We start from the raw sequence: 24820 nt of genomic DNA, 5'->3' as shown, positions 1-24820 counted from the left end.
CCACATCGTCTCCTGCAGTGAGTCAGAATTGAGAGCAGCGACAGATTACACACAGTTTGCTACAGTATATGGGATTACTGATATTTCTCTCAGTGGCTCTGATGTAATACAAATTGGGTCACAGCTCAGAGACCCAGATACAGTAGAGTTTTTTGTTGCCAGTATACTCTAAATCCAAGTCTCTGACAGATTATATTTCATGCCGACAGATCTTCATACATAATTTTTGGGCCACAATATCCACTTTTTTTTCTCCTCACATAAAAGCCCCTGAAACTGCTCTGAGATCTTCACTGGACACTAAGCTCCCTGTTGATATCATTCAAACTGCACTTTATCCTCACTAACTACACAATACCATTGAGGTGCACATAAAACTTCACAGAAATGGTCTGAACATTGCACTTGTGACTTGTGATTTTTACACCCCAGGTACAAATAGCATTGTTGGCTACTGACACCTGGGTGCTAATAGCATCTGCCTTATTTCAGCTTGATACCTGTTGTCATAATTAACCACCTTCAGCTGTTCATATCAAACTGAAACTCGTTTTGAAGAAACAATAACTGAAACAATGAAGATGAATGCAATAAGTGAGTTTATTTGGAGCTCGTATAATGCAGCAGTAAAGGTGTAGTCAAACCTGTCAGGTAAACAACAAACAGGAAGGATGAAATCCCTGAAAGTGTTTGTCGAGTTTTGGTGAGATACAATGTTCGCAGAGGTCACAATGTAAAAATTACAGTAGATGTGTCTGAAATCAGTTCCTTTTAATACTGAAGCCACGTTTCCACGAAACACTGTCGGTACAGTGCCCTTAAAAACTGTATGGGACCATGTGTAACACAACACGCTCAGTTGGTTTGTGCGCTGAATCCTTTGTCGTGCAAGAAGTTGACCAATCAACAGACTGCAGCATTTCTGTCAGTAGCTTCCCAACTTTCCGTTCTAAAGCCAAACGAACTGAACAGCTCGGTGGAAACGTGACTCGAGTGCACCATATTTACAATGAAACTTATCAGCTGTATACTGCCCTCAAAAGTTTTACAACGGAATGAAAAAAGTTGTGCCCGTGGCAGGGACTACTTTGCAATACATCACATTTTGCAGATGCTCACTCAGTATTCAGTCAGTGTTTTATAGAGAGGAGTGAACGAGTGAAGTGATTTCAGACACATCTGTGCATATTTTACCGTCTGTGTACAACAAGCACATTAATTAGAAAACAAAAATGTTCTTGAAAAAATTAGTGTTTGGTTGTGGCAACACACTCGGTGCAGCCCTCTTATGTCTTTTTATATAATATATATTGTATTAATTATTTTGTTAATTTTCCACAATTTATGAAAGTCACGTCTTATTTACTGTATATTTTTATATATATTTTTGTCTTTTAAATGGGTGCCTTAGTACAAAAATGTAATTGTATAGATTATGATAATTTTGAAATTAAAGAGAGAATTCACCCCAAAACCAAAAATGCATATTTTCCTTTGTCATGTAGTGCTATTTATCCATCTAGACGGTTTTGATGTGAGTTTTGGAAAACAGCTCCTAACCATAGAGAGGTCTGCCTTCTCTCCAATATAATGGGACTGAATGGCACTCAGCTTGTGGTGCTCAAAGCAGCAAAATAATACATTTGAAAAATTCAAACTCATTGTCTCTTTCGAGAAATCATGACCCGGTTACTCAAGATAATCCAAGGTAGGAACTACTTTCTGTCTACTAAAAGACATTTAGATTCTACTGCAGGAAGAAGGTAGTTTGTATATGAAGCTGCTCACAACAAGTTCTGTGGATTATCTTGAGTAACCAGGTCTTGATTTCTGGAAAGAGACATTCTTTTTGGCACTTCAAGGAAGGAAAAAATATGTATCTCTGATTTTGGGGTGAGCTGTCCCTTTAAAGGAAGGTTAGCTTACAAATTGCCAGCACCGTTAGATAGGATGAACAGAGATGAGAAGAAGAAGCAAATATCAGGACGCAAGAAGCACATCACTGGCTGATTAGGACGCAGTGGTGGCTTTCTTCCTCATCACCCTCCTCACAGGCTGTCTGGGGACGGGCGCCGGAGCCGGGGCCTGGGCCGGGGCTGAACCAGCGTTGGCGTTGCCGGCCTTGAACTCATCGATGAAAGTTTCTATGGCGGTGAACTTCTCGGTCAGGTCGCCCAGGTGAGCTTTGAGGGCGTTGAACTCCTTGAAGAGGTCGTCTAAAGCCTCAGACAGCGGCTGGATCCTGACGGGAAGGCAGAGAGCAGTTAAGTTCTGGTGAGGGTTTCAAGCAGCCATACTTTTTCTTTCTTTCTTTCTTTTCTTTCTTTCTTTCTTTCTTTCTTTCTTTCTTTCTTTCTTTCTTTCTTTCTTTCATCATGTCAGTCTGGTTTGTAGGGAAGCTAAGAATGGCTTTGCTGTCAATTATTTTTTAGTGCAGTTAATTATTTCATTATCTCAAGATAAGAGAGCTGGTTTTCTTTTGATAACAGGTTAATTTTATCTTGCTATTATCTTAAGAAAACAAAGGGCCACTTCTGGTCTGGTTCCTTTGATCACACTTGGTTTCAGCCTTCGAGATCACTGTCATGACCTCATCTGTATTTTAAACAATCAGTAAATTCATTGATGTGAAAGTAAATGTTAAAATTTTTATATTTTTAATTAAAACTATTTCATTTTACTGGCACTAGAAAGAAGGCAAATTAGGTTTGCAGCTCACTGTGACCAATTTTTAGTGTTTTTTTAGTTTCTAAAACTCACTTCAAGTTTATCTAAAGAAGAAAAGTAAATTATCTCAATTAAGGTTATAGGTCAGCAAAACTTTTTAAAGTTTATTTCAAAACTTAAGAGTTTGAGTTGGGCTCAAAACTCAAAAATCTATTGCATTGTGTGAAGTCGTCTTAACTTTTTTTTTTTTTTTTTTTTTTAACAGTGCATTTGTGGAAGATAAGTTGTATGAAGAGGAGAAATGTGAAGTTTATTTTTGTACATTTTGTCAGACATCTTTGTCCTCCTGTGTGTGTTGAATGAGCAGAATATTCCACGTGAGTGAAATGAAACAGTCTGAGTGTCGGGAGTCTCCGCAGGAATTTGGTTTATGCTTCGGGCTGAAAATACAGTCTGGAGTTAGTTGGGAACACTCTGTGGCTGACGCCGTCATGAGAAACTGCAGCTGAAACTGCAATTTAAAAGTCAAAATAGCAACGTGCTGCTGTGCAGTGTGAAAGAAACCAGCTCGAGTTTTCCACAAGGAAGTCTGGTCCTTCCTGCCTCTCGCCACAGTTTGAGGATGAGACGTCATTATGGTCCTCCAGTTAAATAAACAGGACTGGAGCAGCCATGTTTCAGGGATTTTCTCTTTCCTGTTTTCTTTTCATTTAGACTCTCAGCTTTAATTTTTTTTTCACTTTTTAGTTTTCTCTCATCTTCCTCTGTTTCTGTTTTTGTCCTTTTCTGTTTCTGCTGTGCAGTCAATGACCTTTGCTCAAATACTTTTAATTAAAACTCTGTAATGAGTTAAATAAATCAGTTTTAAAATTTAAAACTTATCTTAATGTGCATCAATAAAATGTTATTATTTCGTCCAGACTTTAGACAGTTTTTTTGTGCACATTCATTAATTTATGTAAAAAAAAAACAAAAAAAACTCAGTGCTGCAGACCAGCACAGGAGAGTTTGCAGCCAGTGTGTGTTTACTGATGAAGCGCTCGTATTTAATGGAGCGTCTGAATAATACATAAACATTTAGCATCCTATAAATTCTTTATAATAAAAGTTCCCCATTACTGTGTTATCTAAAAGTTTTTATTATAGTCGCAAAATCAGGAAATGCTGCGTTTTCATCAGCAGAAACTTAACACAACTCCTCTCCGGCTGAAAGTGAACATAAAACAGGCAAAGTACAAACAGCGACGAAGGAGAGAAACTGAACTTCACTTCAAACAGCTGAAATTCATTTGAAATCTACAAAAGTACTGAGAGCTAAATACACAGACACTTTTAATAACCTCTCTCTCTCTGATCTCCTGCACACACGAGCTGAGTATCAACACCAGAAAAAAGACAGAAAGACCAAATTTGGTATTTAAAAAAAAAAATGCATATACTCACTACTTTTGGTGTAAAAAAAAATTTAAAGACTTTAAAAAAAAAATACATTTTATGCCTCTACAATGTTGACAGCTGTGGCCAGAAGCATTATGTTTTTGGGTTGATATCTCAAGAACACCTTGAGGAAATTTCTTCAAACTTGGCACAAATGTCCCCTTAGACTCAAGGATGAACTGATTAAATTCTGGTGATCACTTGTCACTGTGACCTCCTGTACCTCCCATTCTCATGAATCCTCCAGTATTATAAATATTATAAGTTATATATAATGTATAGACACATTTACATTCAGCTTTGTTCTGTTGTTGATATTTAATAAAAGTCAGATATTGTCACAGTCTTGGGGGTTATGTGTAGTCATTTCCTGTTTTATTTTGGTAATGTCCTCCCTCGTGTCTTTGTTGTCTTTGCTTCCTGTCTTAGACTGTTTTTCCACCTTATTGAGTTGTGATTGTTTTCACCTGCTCTTCATCATCAGTATCAGTATTTAGTCCTGTGTCTGCTCCCTCTTTAGTTGTCAGTTGTCTTCATCTTTTGTGGTCAAGCCTCACAGTTTTTGTGTTCTGAATTCTCCCCAGACTTTCACCTACTCTTGTTATAAGTCTGCACTTGAGTCCATTCTCACATTTGCTGCTTTACACGATTAAAAGTAGAACTGATCAATGCTTTTGATCAGTGGTGTCTTTGAGAAACCATCTGAGCTGATTCTAATATGATGTTTTGGCCGGATTTTACATGTATGACTTCTTATTCAATCTCGAGTCTTCCAGTCTTTTCTTACATCCATAATTTCCGTTCCTTCTTGGAAACCGTCATGGGTCAAACCAAACACTTTTTGCTTGGCCAAGTGTCATTGAAACTGATCTCTTTACCAGCACAGACAGAGAAAACATCCAAAACCAAAATTACATCTGTGAGCTGAAACATGGCAACCAGTCAGGCTGGTTTTGTAAGAGACGATAAAAGGAAATCAACTGAAAAAATGTGATAAAGATTATCTGATATGAATGAAAGCTCCAGAGCCGCTTCTAACCAACTTATAAACTCTGACACAGGTCAACCGCTTCCTTCGGTTGTCCCCTCTGTACCTGGCGTAGTCTGGCAGGAGAGACTGGTGGTCGTTCTGCAGAAGTCCCTTCATCTGGTTCAGGATGTCGAACCTCCAGTTGTCCAGAATCTGAGTCAGGTTGGCCACGCCGCGCATGTTCACCCTCTCAGCTGAGACAAAAAGAGCACAATTTCTCTTATTCCACAAACAGAAATGTGTCAAAGCTTTGAATTCATGCAACTGATGAGGGGTCAACTCTGTCACCACATTTACACCTGGTATTAAAATGCAAACTGTACCTGGATAATTATCCAGATCAGGAAAAACACATCTTAATGCAAGGTGTAAATGCTCCGTGATCGGAATGTGATCAGATCTGCCTGACCACATTTGAGGTAGTCTGGTTTGTATGGTGTTCAAATCTTATGTAAATGTTTGAATTCAGTTTTGAAATAATTTATTTTATTTCTTTAGATAAACTTAAATCTTTTAGAGTTTTAGAAACACCAAAAATTCCCTTTAAAAATCAAAGTACATTCATTCAAGTGAAAGTGAATGATGGTTCAAATTTTATTTTTGAAGTTTATTTCAAAACATAAAACAAGTTTGAATTGGGTTCAAAACCTTTTTACATTTGCCAACTGTAAAAATATATAGCCTGTTCACCAAATTTAGAAAAAAAATATATACATATTTCGACAACTACAATATAGCCTACGACTGTGGCTCAGTGCCTTTTCCTCTAAATTTTGACAGTGGTTAGACTTCTTGTGTCTCCTTAAACTAGCTATGGATGCCAAATTTAAAAAAAGGTTTTCAAGGAAAAGAGAGAATTTAATAGTTGCGACTCCAAACAGATTTTTCTTTCTTCTTTCTTCTTTGTTTCAGAGCGGGACAAAAATGGGTCTTTTGATCATAAAGGTTGCAGACCCCTGTGGTAGGGTAATCATTATTCCCTCCGCAGTGCTCATTGGTTGGTTATTTTTTTTATTCGAGAAACCGCTGTTACATGTCACAATGCCAGACCGGAGCCACAGCCGACTCAGCAGAGCGGGTGGATTAGAGGATCTGGACCCAGCCAAGCTTTATCACAGAGTGAAAGCAGAGGGAAACTGTTAGCCTCGCTCTGCCAAAAGCATCTCTGTCCAAATTGTTGAGCATATTTTGAGTCCATTGTTGTAAGCTGCAGCTCTGCCTGACCAGACAGATCCTACAAGGCAATGGGATCTTCAAATAAAAACAAGGAGGCATTCATCAAAGCTCGCTCTGAGCAGCGAGGTTGCAGTGTCGTCTTTCACCTCTAGCTTTGACATCATCATGACGGGCCCTGAACTTGACCTCTGACCCAGAGTAAACAGAGAGTAATCTGGGTGCTCACAGCCATCCCTGTAGTTCCACTCGTCGGTGGTCGTCGACGTAGGGCGTCGCCTCTGGGCCAGAACTGTGGCAACAGCCAGTAACAGCAGCAGCACGCTCAGTTTGGGGGCCATGATCAGACCAGCACCTGGAGGAAGAAGACAGATGGATTATAAAGAGAGGATACTGATTTTTTATTTTTTTAAATGGTAATTTTTACGTGAAATGAGAGACTAAAAAGAGACTAAATACAACCCCTTTGCATCTTGTGTCTCACTTAAAGCCCAGATTATGTATCGTTTAAATAGCAAAGGTGGAGTTGGACACACCCTTGCTCAGTGTATGTTGGACCATGTGCTATAGATTTTCTAAAGAGGGCCCTATATATTTAATTATTTGCACTTCATTAATACAGTGGAGTAATCAGTGGTGGAGGTAACTAATTACAAATACTCTAATTGCTGTAATTAAGTTATTTTTTGGGAGTACTTGTAGTTTTTTGAGTATATTTTCAAGTCTGTACTTTTACTCGTACTTAAATATGCAGCATGCAGGAGTTGGGAGTAGGGATGTTGATAATTAATCATTAATCGTAAGAATTGGGTTTAATTAAATCATGCCAAGCTCTTTTTTTGGAGTCATCAGTCTTCCTGAACTCTTCTCTTGCAGGATATAGTCTAAATTCTGCATTCCAGTCTCTACTTTAGTCTCTAAATATTCTGTACAGCCTGAGTCAGCGAGCGGCGGGGATTACACTGTTCTTCAGCACTGTGTTAAGCCTTGTACGGCTTTGCTACCACTGTGCCGATCACTCCTAATAAAGCAGAGAAAAAGGAAATCTAAGTTTTCTGAGTACAAACTTCTAAGTCTTCCAGGCGTGTCAGAGGGTGGAACAGGAGAAGAAGCCCTGAGGCTAAACTTGCAGCTCCTGCAGTCAGCTCACATTAAGGAATGAGTCCAAGCAGCTGATCCACGAAACGAACTGACAGAGTTCCTCGGAAAACTGGGAGGAGAGCTGCAGAGACATGCTGAGTACCACCTACCTCAGCAACTTCATATTTGTTCCAGTGATACACCCACAAACCTCTCTCACACTCACCTACAATAATACACAGAGGCTCGAGTAGACTATACAGTTGGTCGTCTTAGACGTGTGTGTTTACATGAATTCTCCCTTATTTCAGTTTCCCATATTTATCCTGTAATCTTTGGTCAGATTGCTGCCATTAAGGTGGCTGTAAAAAGTTTAGCTTCAGTCAGTTAGGATGGATTCCATGTCCATCTGAAGAATCAGTATTCCAATAGGAATGTCATTCAATTTGACTTTTGATTTTAAGGTCATGATTCCATTGGATTTTAAAAAATAAAATTAGCACAGGCAGCTATGCTGTTGTTAGACTATCAAGTCTTGATTTGTGAAGATCATCAGATCATTAGTCTGAGTCACTGGATACACACTGCTGACATAAGTCTGCCATCAGTAGCTTGTTTCAAGCAGCATCGTGGCGTCTGCCGTCTATGTTTTCAAAGTCCCAAAGAAACAAAAACAACCTCTGAGCTGCAGCCTGCAGCTGAAAACAGCAAATTAGTAATGTATCTAATGGTATGAAAATAAACAAACCAGCAACTGTTACCTTTTCTTTCACAGGAATGCAGGCATTTTAATGGCAGAGCTCACTGCCTGACATGCAATTTTTTTCACCAAAAAAAGTTCCCCCTTGACACTGTTTTGCAGCAGCACCATTGCTGCGTCCTGGGCTTAGCGTCACCCAAGACGTTTGTGATTGGTTCAAGGAAATGCAAACAAGGCAGGGCGTTTTTCCCCTGCAGCAGAGTTCTGTTGAGAGAGGTCTGAGTATGCAAGACTATCAGATCATTGGTTTTATGCCCTGACAACTGTCATTTACATTTTCAGATTCTTCTTTGAGTCTGTATGGTATCAAGTGTGAAAACAGTAAAAACGTAAGTTATGCCATTAATTCTTGATTTTGTCTTTGGCACATGTCAGATGCCACAAGTAGGTGGGGGTGGAGAGAACAAAAAAAAATACCGGCAGAAGTGCAGATTCTGGCTTTGATTTTGATTATTGATTATTTTGGTTGATTTGATCTATTTTAGCCCAAATATACAGACACATCAGATTCAGTGCTTCCAAGCATTTGGCCAAATTGTAGTGTCATATTGCAATCATGTAGACTAAATGTACAGCAAACTCAAATTGGTCTGAGGCCACTAATGGCATTGTCATCTCACAGGGGGGAGGCTTCACTATTCAAGAATTCTCGCAAATTCAACCAATCCCTGTGTATTATGTGCAACCTTGCAATTTTGTCCAAACTCTGCAACTTTTCCGCAAATTTGACCAATCATTGTAGCTTCCCACAAGTTCCACCAATCAGAGCAGTCCTCCACGTCAATGCCCTATTTGTACATCTCAATGAACAGACTAAAAAAAGGCCCGCAAAATCCTGTAGGGACTGAAAAATGCAAACCACTCTATATTACACAGTCTGCTGACTTTAGTCTCTATTTAAAGAATAGCTGGTGATGTTTTCTATTTTATTTCTTGTAAATAAATGTCATGTGCAGAGTCAAACTGACACTGATTGTGCTAACAAGTGTTGTGTGTATATTAGAACCTGATAGTATATCCTCTTCCTCTGAGCCATAGTGCTTTGTTGTCCAAAACTCCACGGTGGAAACCACTTGGTGATCTCGTTTGTCTGGGTCAAAGTGATCGCAATAGGCGGATGATTATTATAGTCATTTCTTTTTTTTTCTTTTTCTACAGTAACAGTATTTTTTCACATTTACTGAGCTTCCCCTGAGACTGTTTGCACACCCCATCCCACTTTAAAAACCTCGGTTTCCACTGTATTAAAATCACCCTGAACGCACACATTATAATTTATTTTAACTCACTCCCGCGCACACCGTCCTGCTGCCACAGACACTCACTAGAACACCAACTGTGGATTCATCCACCGCTGAAAATAGTCCCAAACAAATGCAGTGTCTCTTCTTAGATTAATTAGTTATAGGGTGATTTTTAAATATTCCCACCAGTGGGCTTGGACCTGTGACCCACAGACAGGAAGTCAGTCAAGTGTTGAGATATGAACTTCTTGTTGGTTTGGTACTTTTCGGGGCATATAGAATTGCTAACTCTATCCTTTAACACAGCATATGCCTCACACAGGCCCACACACTTATACAACCACCATGTGACCACACGTGTACTTCTCTCTACACATTCTTTAGCAACCAAAATCTCATCCATTCTAACCACCAGGCTCAATCTGGCAACCACAAAATAAGTTTGGCCCTGCAGTGAAAGAAGGCAAAGAAGTCATTCAATATTTAAACGACAGATGCCTGATTCAAATTCATGCTCAGCATTAATAAAGAGTCCCATTCAGTTTCATCTCAAGCATGCATTACACTTAAAGTGCTCGTGCTTTTACACAGCATGAATACAGTCATATTTTCTTTCAAAACAGCAACACAGCCTGGAGAAGAAGTTTTTTTTTCCCTTCAGTTATTTGAGATTCTTTTTCATCATACCACTTTTTTTAAAAGACTTTTTTTTTGTTTTGGTTATTATCAAAATAAAGATTAAAAAAGAGCCAGAAAATCAATTAAAAATCAAGTAAAAAGACAGATATCTAAATAAAATGCTGCTCGCTGCACATACCTGTGTATTAATAGTGTTTACCTGTTGTTGTTTTGTAGCTCCTCTACTGCAAAGCTTCCTCACAGTCCCAACAGAAGGCAGTGACAGGCATGCAAGAAGTGCAGAAAGACAGAGTGCAGAGAGAAAACACACTCCCCTGCTGCACACAAGCATGCATCCACATGCATACACACACACATATATAAAAAAAAACTCTCACTTTTAAACACACACACACACATACACGGCCAGACGCACAGAAACACACACACACAGCATCCACCCTTTCCCCATCATTATGGAGGCCCGGTGGTCAGCACAGTGTGGTTTAGGTTTGAGGCGAAGCTCCAGCTCCTCAGTTGGTTTCTTCTGTTTTGACCACCGTGTGTGTGTGTGTGTGTGTGTGTGTGTGTGTGTGTGTGTGTGTGTGTGTTCTATGACCCCTGGCTGAAGTCACATCCTGGATCCTTCAAATATGAGATCATTGGTGGATTTTACCAGTCTGTGCTTGTGCTCTGAAAGTAAGAAAGAAAGAGTTATGGATGGTATGACTGTCAACAGTTACATAAAGATACATAAACATAACGTTACATTACATAAAGTCAAAATTATGCTGCCTTTAAATGAATTTGTACTCCATCTTCTCAACATGATCAAATCAAGTGAAAAACATATCTATTATCAGAGGTGGGGAGTAACTAATTACAAACACTTTGTTACTGTACCCAAGTAAGAGAAAGAAAGAGTTATGGGTGGTTATTAGCTCACTACACAAAAGACAACAAAATAGATGACGCAGTAATCAGTATAAGTAGGTTTAACCTTCGGTGCAAAAACCTTCTCCAAATCTCCTAAATGCAACTTTTCAGCGGCTCCGCTTGGACTCGCTGCTCTGTTTTATGAGGAAATGAAAGTGTTTGGGTCCAGGTGTTCCATCACTGGTTCAAATTTGCAATTTAGGAATTCCACCTTGTTTACATTGAAATGTTTCACTCTGTTCCCTCCATCTGTTACACACTCTCCATCACTGGGAGCCGTTGTTCAACAGAAGTGCTCAAAGAAATGCATATGGGCCGTAAATGTACAACAAATGAAATAAAGTGAGCAGAAATCTGTGGAGTTCAGCAACAAGGGACAGGAAGCCAAAATGATGCTGCCTTTAAATGAAATTGAACTCCATCTTGCCAATATGATAAAATCAAGAGAAAAACTTCTGTATTATCAGAGGTGGAAGGAAAAAAGTGCAAATACTTTAGTTTTCAGCTATCTGTACTTTACTTGAGTGTTTATTTTTCTGGAAGCTTTTTATTTTTATTTCCTACATTTAGATATAAATATTCATACATTATGTACTTTCTACTCCTCACATTTTCAAAACAGGCTTGCTGCAGTAAAGGAGGTGGATCAGTACTCGAGTAAAGAATGTGTGTTCTGTATATTATGTACATTATGTTCACAGAAAATGTTTGAGCTAATTGTGGAAAAACAGGTTCCCAGTCAGGTGAAGAAAATAAATCACAGATGACAGTTCAGATCAGAGTCTTTAGTCAAATGAGCACTCGGCTCCTTTCGTCATGTCCCTGTTTTACCTTCGGTTTATCCTCTCTGTCTCTCTCTGGCACAGATGGTCAAGCTGCAGGCCTGTATCAAATATTGTGACAAAGATTATTCTGCTGCCTCTGTGACAAGCTCGCTCACGTTTTCTGTTAATACATAAAAACTATACCATTTCTCTTCAGTATGGTGGCAGTTTGAGTTATGACTATCTGCAGCCAAACACACGCATTCATTCATTCATTTTCTACAGAGTCTGACTGGAGCAGCTGTGAATACGTCCACGATGTGGGACACGAGCCAGATAATCACAGAGAGACGCACACACAGGAATACACCTGCACTGACACTGGCTCTTATGTGATTAAGATACGACAAGATAATCCTTTATTAGTCCAACAACAGGGAAATTAGCAGCAAAATAGATAGAAGCATCAATAAAAAAACAGTAAATAATAAGGATGTAGTGTAAAAGAATATAAAAGGTAGGATCAATATAAATAAAGATAGAGAAGAGGAAATGAGTAATACGTAAATAAGGTAATATATAAAGAAAACTATAAGAACAATATAAACAGGAAACAGACTGAGTAGATTAGTTAACATTATTACACCAAGCTGAAATGTAGGTATTGCACAGTTTGTTATGAGATAATAATGCAGCTAAGTAAAAATATTGCGCAGTATGATACACATTTATATTTCCCTGAGTGGTTATTGCACATCGATCGAAACTACAGTTTTTTGGGGGGTTTTTTTACAATCGTTGAAACTGAATTTTAGAGAAGATTTAATCATTTTGTCAAAAACTCCACAGATCTCTTGCAAAATGAAACAAAATCCTACATACAGCTGTCATATGAATATCTCTCAGAGGATCGGTTTTTTTCACACTCAAATTCTGTTTATATTAGATTTGGCTTGTTGAGGTCATATTCAACTGTATAAAATTGTTCCGAAATTGTTTCGTTTTTCTTATTTTTTAAGTTTAGGGTTGTTTTTGCTGCAATGCAATTTTACATTACATACAATATAAAGACTGTTGCTGTACTGTGCTGCAATGCAATGCTATATATTTATCAAATAAATATTGCATTGACACAATTATTGTGTCAGCAGAGGATAAAATGCTCATTTGTGCACATCCAGTGAGCTCCAGTGGGCTTACAGAAACTCACAACCAGCTTCCCAGAGTCAAACTGTAAACCTGTAGGAGTTCTGAGACACATTTGTTCCCTGTTTTGACAAAACTCACAGTGATGGCGCTGATAAATGAAATGAGAAGCCCCACAGTCAGAAGATCTGTCTTTGTGGGGGGTGTAATGATCTGGGTTAGGTCATTGTTGGGCCACGACTGAGTACATGGTGAACCAAAGTTTTGGATTTCATTCTTCTTCCTCCTCCTCCTTTCCTCTCCTGCTCTCACTCCTCCTCTTCCTCTCTGTCCTTCATGCTGCTCCATTTTTGCCACCTGAGGTCACCTGAGGCTTCTTTATGTGCTCTGACACATGATTGGAGTGTTTTGCTAATTGAGTTTGAACTGGAGAGACGTGAGTGAGACCAATTAATGTGTGTGGCATTTTAAATGACAGTGTGTTCTAGGTGAACAAAGTGTGAAAAATGATGTGGTTTGTGTTCAGATATTTGCAAAAATGTCTCAAAACATCTCAAAGTAAACTTTCAGGGGAGCTCTACTATTCTAAACTAGGCTGCTTCTTGAGTTTTTGGCTAAAAAGTTTAGTGTTTTATAATCGCATCAGAGTTTAACCAAATTGTGAGGTGCCGAGAGATTCCTACACCAAGTGCAAACCCCCATGAGATTTCAGATTCATGAGTGCAAGACAGAAAGTTGTGCAGTGTGAACAGGACAGCAATCTGACCTCTTTGAAAGTCATGTATCGTGACTAAATCAGAACTTGTTCGGCCTTCTTTGTTTGTTGCACCCCGACATACTGCCGCCTGCAGCCAGTTGAGCAGATCATGCTGCTGGTTTTGGGCAACATATTTTCCATGTAACTCCACAAAGTTATGCACACCCCAGCCAAGCATCACAACAACGTGGGTTATTAGTGTTCAAAATATATATTTTTGAGGGTTGTTCTTACTCAACTACATCTAATCAGGTCACTTTCCCAGCTTTTCCCAGCTTGTAAAGCCCCAGAAAGAGAGGACCTGATAGAAAGAGATGAAACTCACCTGCAAAAGAACGTGTAGAGACTCCTTTTATCTTCAAAAGCGGGGTCGTCCTCCCTCCTCAAGCCTCTGAACATTATCAAACAGAGGCTGTAGAGATGAGTTCACGTGTAGAGCTTAAAAGAGGTTTAAGGGGGCGTCCTGGTAGCCTCGTGATTAAAGGACTTAACCATATAACCACAATGTTCCCTTCTAAATGACTGTGTCCTGTCTGTATCTTCACCATCAATGTGTATTAAAGGCAAAACAAAAAATTCAACGGACGATGTTGCATAAAACATAGATATTTAATGTTCAAAGTGATAAACTTTATTGTTTTTTTGTAAATATACACTGAAATATATCCACACATATTTCATCAGAGATCAAGGACACTTTTCTGATATCAGTGCTGGAGCCACAGTGTCCTCCTATGACATTTCTTTTCCAGGCGAACTGTTTCATTAGCCTGTTTCACATTAATCAGCGTTTGAATTAATGCTGACTTTTCTGCAAATGAGGAAGTGAAAAATAGGGAGTGATGACAGTCATCAGAAATTGTTAATAATCTTTCAGAAACTGAAGATGTTCATGGCAGTCAAAAGGATAGTTTGATGCGATCAAAGGTCGGGTTTAGTTTTTTAGTCCCCAAAACACTGCTGGAGTTTCAGAGGAAAACAGCGTTGCAGAATCTCCCAAACTGTGGAGGTGAATGGTGAACAGTTTTCAAACAACACGATAAAAACATAAAATGCCTCATCATTTATAAAGGGGGTAGTGACGGCGTGATTAGTAAAGGAAAACCCCCCCGATGGAGTCCGGACACTGGTAGTGGTGGTGCAGAGATGGCTGAAGATCTGGATGTGATGAGGACTGGACTTCTGATGAGCTCAGCCTGGGCTCTGGATTAAAAGAACTGGAGGAGAACGGGGTGGAGGAGTGCAGAAACAACAGCTAAAAGCGGCAAGGAGGTGAACAGATTTAAAGTTCTGACACAACAACATGATTGGCTGATGGAGATCGTGGTTAAATCTGGTTGGTTGACTTAAAGAGCGAACGCCCATGGATAGCTGATTGAGAATAAGTGGATAAGAAAAGACAGTTAGAGATGGATGAGGGGTGAAGACAGTCCTCCTGATTGAACTTAGACTGAGAATTTTTCAGGCCTCTATTCTTTTTCATTTTTGTCCTGTAAAGAAACTGATACAAGTTCAAATCTGTTGTCTTTTCCGGTCTGTTTTCAAGTTTTCCTGCAGTCAAAGGAGCTCAAGAGGCTCTGAGAGACATGCCCCCCGCCCCCCCAAGAATCAGAGCAGGCAACTATCATCATGCATTCACTCTTCCACTGTGTGTGTGTGTGTGTGTGTGTGTGTGTGTGTGTGTGTGTGTGTGTGTGCGCACCCCCTGTGGCTATGTGTGATTTCTGCTCTAATCTGAATTAAGGCTGCCTGGACCTGCCCCGCTCACAGCCTGCAGATAAGAGAGATTAATAGAATATTAGAACAGAGACGTAGGTGTGAAGGCTTACACGGAGGTAATGATGATAGTTTTATCGTCTTGAAACGGCTTCATTAAAATTAATGTACAGATGGGGCACTGTCCTTGGTCCGGTCTGTCCTGCCACTGAGTCATGACTGTCCTCTGAAGCTGAGACAAGTTAGACAAGTGTTTGACTACTGCCCCCTGCTGGAAGTTAGTACTGAGTGCATCCTGTCAGTGTCCAGATGGTAACACAAACGCCAATGTGCAAAACTGATGATTCAGTGTGTGTGTGTGTGTTTGGGTTAAAGAGTAGTTGCCAGATCAGGGGATCTATTTATTGATAACTCTTTCATATCCTTTAACCAGCTAATGCTTAAGTTTAATATCCTCCACTCTTATTTTTTTAGATTTGATCTGGAAAAAAGCTAAATCCAGAGGCCTCTGCTCAAAGAAATCACTTTGACTTTTGATTGTGGCTTTGGACTAAAGAATATAAATAAAAGGAATACAAATAAGACATAAATGTAAATGTCGTCTCTCTTTTACAATTTCATGTTTTGTTTTAGCTTTTTACTAAATGATTCATTTTGCCTGATGCAGTAAAATCATGGATTCCAAGTGAGCAGGAAATTCTGGCAGGATTATTAATTTCCACGCAAAGCTTTTACCTCCACTCCTGTGGCAGTCAGACATCTCTGTGATGTGCTTAGTTTGACTCCAGAGAGCCAGTGAGCTTAAGATCAATGACATAAAAAAAAACAATTTACAGTTAAACAGCAAAAGCAAGAAAATAAGAGAGTTATAAAGGTTTATAAACTACATAATAACCTTGCTTATATCAGGGTTGTTGTGCAGAATGATATTAGACTGAACAGGTAGAGCTGTCTTCATTATACAGAGAATTATATCATCATGTTCTCCTCCAACAACACGACACCCCCGTGTTACAGGAGGGTCTGTGTCAGCATTTTCCACCATCCTGTTCAGCAGTGAGGGTCCACGCAGGGGGTAGCTATGTTTTTTAGAAGGATCTGGAATCATGTGGCGTGAGTCTCAGTGGAAAGAGCCGAAACACACAGAGAGCTCACGGAGCGCTGCAGAGACGCATGGGTCCTTCATTAAAATGGTATTAATGTCACTGTTGGGTTCAGCCTGTTTCTGTCTCTCGGTGTTTTGACCTGGCAGCTGACGTCCTGGACGAAAAGGCCCATCTCACCTACACAATCCTCCCCCAGCGAGTCCAACTCTGGGCCAGTACATGCTGTATGTTTTCGATGTTTTTATTCAAAATCACATCAGGTCCTAATTCATACCGCTGCGCTTACAAATGCACATTTTCCACTGTGCTTAATAATCATGAGAGGTTTCAGATGTCAGGATCCACATTCATGCGACCATGTTGTTGTTCTTTCCAGCCGTTTGTTGCAAACTCTTGTCATTTAAAGCAGGACATATTGTTCTAGTGACATACGGCTCGATACACCATGGTCGGGGGAGGATAATATTAATAGTATATATGTGCAATATTTCACACAGGTGAATTTTTTTTTTTTTTTATTTCAGAGTGCAATATCAATACTGCCCTACAAAAGAAAAAGGCATTAACTTCTCAGAGTGCAGAAGTGAGAAAAATTACTTTAAAGTTTTTTTTTGTCGAGCCAAAATAGTTGCAGGCAGATAATTGGATATGTGGCAGTTTTATAGCATTATATTAGGTCATCCTTTCAACATATTAATCCTGACCTCTGATTTGACCTTTGACCCATATTTGTAAGTTCCTGTGTTCTGCCTTTGCAGAGCTTACCAAAAAATATTGGGGTCATACCAAAGAAAAAGGCAGTAACTTATCGTGCTACTCTGTTCTACACAAACTGAAGCTTTTCCAGCTCTTTGTTGGCAGAAAGTTTGTAGCCTCGCTCCCTCGCAGCCAACAGCCCACCTAAATAACAGATTACATCCAGCATATATTTTGAAAGACGGTTGTTTGGGTGTTAATCTCTAAAGACAGCAGACAGTAATTTCAGGGATGAACAGATGATCATAAAGCCATTCTCATTAAAATGTCAAACTTGAAAGACAAGTGTCCAGTTTTGATCCAAAAATAACCCTGTGAGGCCTCCAGGAGTTCCTCTCTGAGGTTCTCCTCTGAGGCTGAGCAGCTCCTCTGGGGGGACCTTTGATCCGGTCCAGTCACAACAGCAGACTCTGGCCGCAGCTGAGTCCACTAAGCTCCAGCTGAGAACACAAGCCGTCATCCTGAGTGTTTCCCCCTCTCATCCTCACAACAATCACCACCAGCACAGAGTCAGAGACCAGTTCAAGAATGTGAAGCCTGGCGAGCCAAACAGTCACGCCATAATGTTTGTTTCTGATTCCCTCGAACAGAAGGAAGACATCTCTGCCACGTATCTTCAATCCATAACTACAACTTGTAAGATGAAGAAAAGAAAGTTTTTTTTAATACAAATGTTGTTTACAAAATTATTATTCAAGTAAGTAAAAATCTCTATTTGGGACTGAGTAATGTATTTTGTTGTATATTATGCTATATTTATTACATGGCTTTGTTAAATACTGGATTCTTATTGGACAACTGCAGCATTCTAAGGTCTGTTATACAGGAACAATAAAATCATTGCTAAATTACTAAAATGATCTTGAAAATAATATTTTGTGCCAAATTACTGATTATTTTTGGTACATAACCATACAACAAGCAGGATAAAAGGATAAATGTGTGTTGTTTTGGTAAGTAACCATTTAATGAGTGGAATAATGTACAGTGAGCAGTTCATTATTAAAAATAAACCCATTCAGGACGATTTAAGACCTGTATCATCCTGTCTGGATTTATTTCACCTATTTATTTGACCTGTTCATTGTGCATTATCCCTTACTTATTATCATTAAGTACAGAGCCAAATCGATATATTGATTGACTGATATGAAGACTATCGATTTGAAAAACTCAGCGATGTCTCTTTCCAGAAATTATGACCTGGTTACTCAAGATAATCCAGATAATCCACAGACCTCGTTGTGAGCAGTTTCATGTTGGAACTACCTTCTTTCTACAGTGGAGAGAAAAAGTAAAATGAAATTTGGATTTTATTTAGTTCTGATTATTTATCTGTATGCAACAAGGATCGCTAAAGACTTGTGTGTGTGTGTGTGTGTGTGTGTGTGTGTGTGTGTGTGTGTGTGTGTGTGTGTGTGTGTGTGCGTGCATAGTTGGGGACGGACGATGGACACATGGTTCTACGCCAAGCACTGTTTCCTCTCTCTGCTGGAGAACATGTCCAAACACATGGTCATGCTGAGGGACACGTTGGTACAGGAGTGTGTTCAGTTTCCTGGATCTCTGTGAGAGTGAGAGCCAATCTCACACACACACACACACACGCATGCACACACCTGTACAAATGCTGGACCGCTGCACTGCAGTACCAACATTTCAGTTCAACAAACACAATTTCCTTGATGTCAAAATACAACAGACTTTGTTTTATTGGCTGTTTATTTCACTAACATAAAATACATGATAACACGGTCCTCTGCATGCATTCAGATTTCATGCATTTATCCTCTTTGGTCAGTGCTGGTTGTACAGCTGCCTTCGGGCTCTGTTTTCTACTCAGTAGATAAAATGTTTGTGAAAACGAAAAACACAATTTAAAGAAAATTAAGATTTTCTTTAACTGATTTTTGAAAAAGCTACATTTTAAATATTTCTTGGCCTTTCAAATAGGGATGCTCCAATCAGGCTTTCAGTTTCAGATATCAATAACCTCACACGACTACACTGTTTGTGTGAACAACAGTGAGTTCATTAAATTCAATATAAACACTTTTGTCTTGTGACGTGTTCAGACAACATGTCACTTTGCTTCTCTCATCTGGAAACTTTTTCCCTCTGAATGATCACAGAGCGGCATGAAAAGTCTAATTCTTTTACAAACATTTTTAGGTCAAAAACTACTGACCAGTTTGGGTCTAGACCTCTGAATCCATCCACCCGACTGAGCTGCAGCACTGCTGCTGCCAGCCCTGTCATTCTACATTGAGTTTGCAGAAGAAATCTGAGGAGAAGAAAATGGTTGTAACCAGGAAGCAGTTTGATTTTTCATTTCCTTTCATGTCTGTGACATATTCTGCAGATCTACAGATTGAAACCGTGTGTGTTTTTCTGATGCTGTGCATGTCAGGCAGAAAAAAGGCAACACACCAAATCTCTTGAGCCACACCACTCTCATGGGCTGTGGGAATATGAAAATGAAATTTAAAAAATAATCGTCCAAAACCCTGATTTAATTTAGAAAAAAATTAATTGTTTAGGCCGCCATCATTAGCCAACAGCCTGAAGGCAGTGCCTGCCTGAGTCAACAGCTCCAGGTCCACATGGACAGGAACATGAGCTGGTCTTGGATGACAGTTTGCTAAAGATAAGATTTACCTTTTACCTAAAAGAGTAGAAAAGAGTAACTGCAATATCTGATCGTTCCATGTGAGATTGGAGCATCACTACTTTCGAAAGGCATCTTATTGGGATAACTGGATTGTATTATAGCTGCACAGATTCAGCACAAACCATGAAGCATATTCTTCATTATAATCACAGAATGCAATATGAAAGAAATGTAGGTTTAAAAAAATCCATTTGTTTCCATTTTGTACCAAAACAGCCACATCCCAGCGTTTCATTAAGCATTTTCACCATCTTACGACTATGTTCATAAAGCAACATATTGTGTCGGGATTCAGTCTCCGGCCACGAGGAGCATCTCTACCTGATGATCTACAACGTTTTTCTAGTGTGAACGTGGTACCCGTGAGGAGGGGAGAGGTGGCGGGGGTGGGGCCTTCAGGAGAGCGGCCTCTTTGTTATGTCCTGCTCTGTCAGGTAGTAGTTCAGGTATCCTCCCAGAGCGCCGACAGCCACCGCCGTCATGTGACTGGAACAGCCGTCTGCGAGACAAGAAATGACAAAAAAACAGAGGAGGAAGGAGAGGAGAACGTGAGAAAAACGAGTGCATGTGTGTGACTTTTTGTATAGGGCTGTTTTTGGTGAGTTTTATTTTGCTTCTGTCAAGTGTTAATGAAGTTGAGCGTCATCATCATTAGGAGACTTGGACACCAGGCGAGCAGCACGGAGGCATTTTATGTTTTTTCACAGTCATCCCAACATGTTGTACAGCAGCAACAATCATGTCAGTCAGTCACCAACTGACCTGGAAGTATTTTCTCCCTCCTCTTCACCCTCCTGTGAGGCTGCAGCTGTTCCAGCAGCTCGTCTCCGATGATCTGAGAGATGATGCTCTCTGAGGAAACAAACGGCACAGAATGCAAAATATTCATCCATCTATCCACATCCTGCATGGAGAATCTCGGCTAATGAGTCTGGCTCAGGCTGACACCTGATAAATAAGTCCTCATTTACACCACCTGTTAAAATCCAGACTTTTGGCTCACGTGTGATGAACAGAACAGAATATTTTTAGATCTGTTTTTTGTCATGATGCAGAGATGGTCTGGTTTGCACATCATATTCTATAAACTTAAGCAAAACATATTTGTTTAGTTTTCTGGAGGAAAAGGATAATAATAATCATTCACTGATTTTTGTTTTTTTGAACTGGCTATGATTATTTTAATGCAGTTCAAACACTCACTGTCTCTCCCGAAGCAGCCCACTTCCTCATCCTGCAGCCTGAGGATGTGCTGCAGCCAATCGGCTTTGTAGAAGTCGGAGAAACCAGCCAATCCGCAAATCAGGACTGTTGACAAGAGAGCAGAGGAACTCAAGTCAGTCAACATTTACAGAAAAAAAATAGTCATTCTGGTGAATCAAAAAATCAAAAAAATAAATAAATAAAAATTAGGAAACGTGTTTTTTAATAAAAACTGCAAAGAGAAAAAGAATATCGAGTGCATGAAGAAAGCAGCAGACACTCACTGTTTTCGATGAAGATGTCGACCGTCTGTTCAGTCAGACCGTCCTTGATGATGTCTTGGTTGGTCTTCATCATGTTGGAGCAGAAGATCTTCTCGTAGCTGCGTTCAGTCATGTTGGCTCGGGACGGTCGAGTGTCTCCTTTCAGCAGGTTGGTGCAGCCTCTCTGAGAAAGAAACACAAACCAGTCAGCAACTCACAAAGTCAGTGGAGTCCAGGTTATAAACAGAGCAACAATTCTGCTCATTTCTGCTGAATCATCGATGAGAATTTAGTGCATAACTACATATTAAAAGATGATGTATGCAATATATGGAGAATTATGTTAGAGATTAAATTGAACAGATGATCAAGATGACTAATTTCTGTGGATGTTGCGGTTTCCAATCTTTTATAACTTATTTTACAGTCCATATTATAGTGAAGCCAAAAAAAATGTACTTCACTTTAAAAAGTGATCTGTTTTCCTAATTCTGAATGCTTTTCAGTGACGGAGTAACTTTGGAAGATTTAGCCGTCCATCTCACCATTTTTCCGATCATGAAGTAGAGCAGCTGGTGGGACAGAGAGTAGTGTGGACAACCGAAACGAGTCATGGTGTCCCGACACGGCTTGGTGACGATGCAGGGCGTCCCGTTCATCTTCCTGCTCAGACAGACACACACGTGTTTTTCAAGAATAGAAAATATAGTATATAAGCACAAAGAATTATAAGAATAACACATTAATTTCTGTATTTTGAGGAACTTCTGTGAGTCAGAATTCTTGAAAAACCTTTTTTTATTACTTTTTTGTAATTTATGCCTTTATGGCCTTTAAGTCTTCACATTCTTGTGAATGTGATATTTCAAGAACACCTTGGAAGAGTTTCTTCAAACTTTTTTAGAAATGTTCACTTTGTGGACTCAATGATGATCAGATTTTGGTGGTCCAGGGTCAAAGTGATCTCAGCTACCACATTTTTGGCCATTACTCAAGATTTTATCCGTAAACTAGAAGAGATCACTCAGTAGAGTGCAGATCCCTGCCAGGCAACAGATGGTGAAGCACCTGCTGCAATGTCACCACAACTGCCGGACTGTTCCACCAGCATCAATGTGACCTCCACATACGTCGTCCCGAGCTCAAACTAGATTGCAAACTGAAGCAGTTGTTGATCACTTGTGGCTCCAACTGACCAGTTAAGAAGAGCGAGAGGTTGGGTGTCAAAGGTCATATGACACACAGCAGTCAAAAAATAGAATTACTTTGCAAATCTCTGCTGGTTGCATCCAACAGTTGTGGTGGCATTGCAGTAGGTGCTTCACCATCTGTTGCCTGGCAGTGATCACTTACAGTTTTGAGATATTAAGTAATTAGTTTGATACAGTCATTATTCCAAAAGACTAAATCATTATTTTTTTGTTTTGAGGCAACTCATTATTTCAGAAAAGTCATGCTACGGTGTGCGTTGTCCTCTGTGTTCGTGTGTTTTCGCACCACGTTCCCAGCAGCAGGGTCAGACATTTGTCACTGAGCTGCTCGTCGTAACACTCGGTGGTCATGGTGGAGGGATAGACCAGACTGGGATCTGTGGAGCTCCAGCCCTGTGGAATCAACCAGAAACTCCAGGACAGCAGGGGTTCAAACTCTGCATGACACAGAAGAGCAGAGAGATGGAGGAAACGAGTAGTGACAAGACAAGACAGGACAAGAGTTTGCTGATTATTTGATTTTATCAGTTCCATCCACAATTATTGGTAATGATTGATTGAACATTCTGGGGCAGCAGGGCTCGAACTTTTCTTGGCTTACAAAGTCTTTGCTGAGCTGAAGTCTTTCTCACCTCTGTAGTATTTGGGGTCGTTCTGCTTCAGGGCAGCGACGGCCTTGTCGAAGCTTTGATCGAGCCGTTTGACCAGAGCGACGGCGGACGTCCTCTGAGCCCAGCTGACCGGGTCGCTGTGAGGCCACGTCCGAACTGCTTCCTTCAGTTCAGCTGAGACACAAGACAAGAAAACCAAAGATAAAACACTTTCTTTGCATAAAGTTCATTTGTGTCAGAGGTTACATGTAAAATTTAACTCTGAACAATTATTTCACTTAGGAGCGTGGATGGTGATGTCTGTCAATCTACCACCATCCGCCTCAGCTGTACTTTATATTTCATGCCAATTAGCAAATGTTTAGGATGCTAACATGCTAAACTAAAATGATGAACATACCTGCAAAACATCAGCATGTTAGCACTGTAACTATGAGCATGTTAGCATGCTAATGTTAGCAGTGTCTCTAATGAGAGAGTGTACACACTTAACACTGTACCGAGATCTTCTCTGTCATAGGGCTGCACAATTAAGCAAAATTTTGGTACAGATTTCTGCAAAAAAAAAATATATATATATACACACCATAGTCATTTTAATATGTTTTTCAATCAAAATAAGATTAATAATGTAAATCTTTTCATTACCTCTAATATCACAAATCATATCACAATTGCAAATCAGTCAAAATAATCGCAATTAGATATTTTTTCTAAATCATCTCTCTGTGCACAGATATGTGTTGTATTAAACTCATAAATTCAAACAAGAACAACCGAGGCTCCTCAAGTTTATTCTCTTGTTCATCAAAGTGAAGACTGACCAAACGTAGGAGAAGTTTACTTCATCACACTGTAACTTTGTCTGGGAAAATATAAACACAGGCTCACTTCATGAGATTCTGACCCTGTGGCAGGCATTAAAAACAAGTAGACAGAAATAGACGACCTTCTCACAGATGGTCTAGTTAACTTATGTAAGTCATATAGAGGCATTAGTAATACAGTTTTTCTCATTCACTTTGGCTCAATTTCTCAAAAGAGAATTATGGTTTTCAAGATAGATAGATAGATAGATAAGACAGGAAATAATGTGAAAGAAAGAAAATATATTAAATTTGCTGTGAAAAACATAAACCTCTCTTTGTTTTGAGTCTTTAACTTTTAAACAATAGGCCTCTAAACTCCGTAATAATAAACAGTGTCCGACCATTTCACATAACTGTGACTGGTGTGTTTTTATTAGTCTTAGTGCCCTGGGGCATTTCTCCAAAAATGGCCCTGTTTAGCTGAACCCAACCTCATAAACAGCCAGAAACCCTGCAGATGCCTTCCAGATGTTTAATGCAGCTCAGGACGTGTTTACGTACCCTGCAGCATGAGGAAACCCACCACCCCGTCCAGGTTGATGTGCTCATGTTGCCGCTCCAGGAAGGATGCTCCCCTGGAGAGGCTGCTCAGGATGTCATCGATCACCTCCGCCCGCGATCCGCACACTGCGGCAAACAGAGCCAGCACTGCGGCCAGCTGGTGCCCCGCCGCCCGCATCTCCTCACTCGGATAATCCCAGCCTCGGAGGCTCCGGGAGGAACAGACAGAGACAGAAGGAGGTGCAGGGAGGACAGGCTGTCTCTCCTCTAACAAGGGGAATGGAAAGTGAAGTGGCTGGGG

General features: G+C 39.9%; 2 protein-coding genes across 2 annotated transcripts; both read right to left on the bottom strand.

Moving 5' to 3' along the window:
• Nucleotides 1–1378: 1378 nt before the first annotated feature.
• On the bottom strand, nt 1379–10367 carry LOC146309094 (uncharacterized). The gene is made up of 4 exons (XM_084744242.1): nt 10209–10367; nt 6537–6662; nt 5199–5328; nt 1379–2242 (listed from the first exon to the last, which is right to left on the bottom strand). The coding sequence occupies exons 2-4, from the start codon at nt 6646–6648 to the stop codon at nt 2011–2013; spliced, it is 474 nt and encodes a 157-aa protein (XP_084600368.1). The 5' UTR covers nt 6649–6662; nt 10209–10367; the 3' UTR covers nt 1379–2010.
• A 9495-nt stretch (nt 10368–19862) lies between these two features.
• On the bottom strand, nt 19863–24797 carry c19h16orf89 (chromosome 19 C16orf89 homolog). The gene is made up of 8 exons (XM_084744259.1): nt 24520–24797; nt 23171–23323; nt 22825–22975; nt 21873–21990; nt 21349–21511; nt 21065–21169; nt 20624–20713; nt 19863–20360 (listed from the first exon to the last, which is right to left on the bottom strand). Exons 1-8 carry the CDS (start codon nt 24695–24697, stop codon nt 20257–20259), a joined length of 1062 nt encoding a protein of 353 aa, XP_084600385.1. The 5' UTR covers nt 24698–24797; the 3' UTR covers nt 19863–20256.
• Between the last annotated feature and the right edge of the window lie 23 nt (nt 24798–24820).

Source organism: Lutjanus erythropterus, chromosome 19 (assembly GCF_056507025.1).
Source record: "Lutjanus erythropterus isolate fLutEry1 chromosome 19, fLutEry1.hap2, whole genome shotgun sequence".
Taxonomy (NCBI): domain Eukaryota; kingdom Metazoa; phylum Chordata; class Actinopteri; order Lutjaniformes; family Lutjanidae; genus Lutjanus; species Lutjanus erythropterus.
The sequence above is the reverse complement of the archived record's forward strand: the minus strand, read 5'-3'. Positions and strand labels throughout refer to the sequence as shown.

What these genes read in the sequence shown, in the direction of transcription:
- LOC146309094 (XM_084744242.1), bottom strand. Translation starts at nt 6,648, where the DNA reads ATGGCCCCCAAACTGAGCGTGCTGCTGCTGTTACTGGCTGTTGCCACA. An exon ending in GTGGAACTACAGGGATGGCT is followed by an intron (nt 5,329 to 6,536) that starts GTGAGCACCCAG and finishes TTTTTGTCTCAG; the next exon opens with CTGAGAGGGTGAACATGCGC. An exon ending in CTCCTGCCAGACTACGCCAG is followed by an intron (nt 2,243 to 5,198) that starts GTACAGAGGGGA and finishes CCTTCCCGTCAG; the next exon opens with GATCCAGCCGCTGTCTGAGG.
- c19h16orf89 (XM_084744259.1), bottom strand. Translation starts at nt 24,697, where the DNA reads ATGCGGGCGGCGGGGCACCAGCTGGCCGCAGTGCTGGCTCTGTTTGCC. An exon ending in ACCCTGCTGCTGGGAACGTG is followed by an intron (nt 21,991 to 22,824) that starts GTGCGAAAACAC and finishes CTGTCTGAGCAG; the next exon opens with GAAGATGAACGGGACGCCCT. An exon ending in GAGGGAGAAAATACTTCCAG is followed by an intron (nt 20,361 to 20,623) that starts GTCAGTTGGTGA and finishes CTTGTCTCGCAG; the next exon opens with ACGGCTGTTCCAGTCACATG.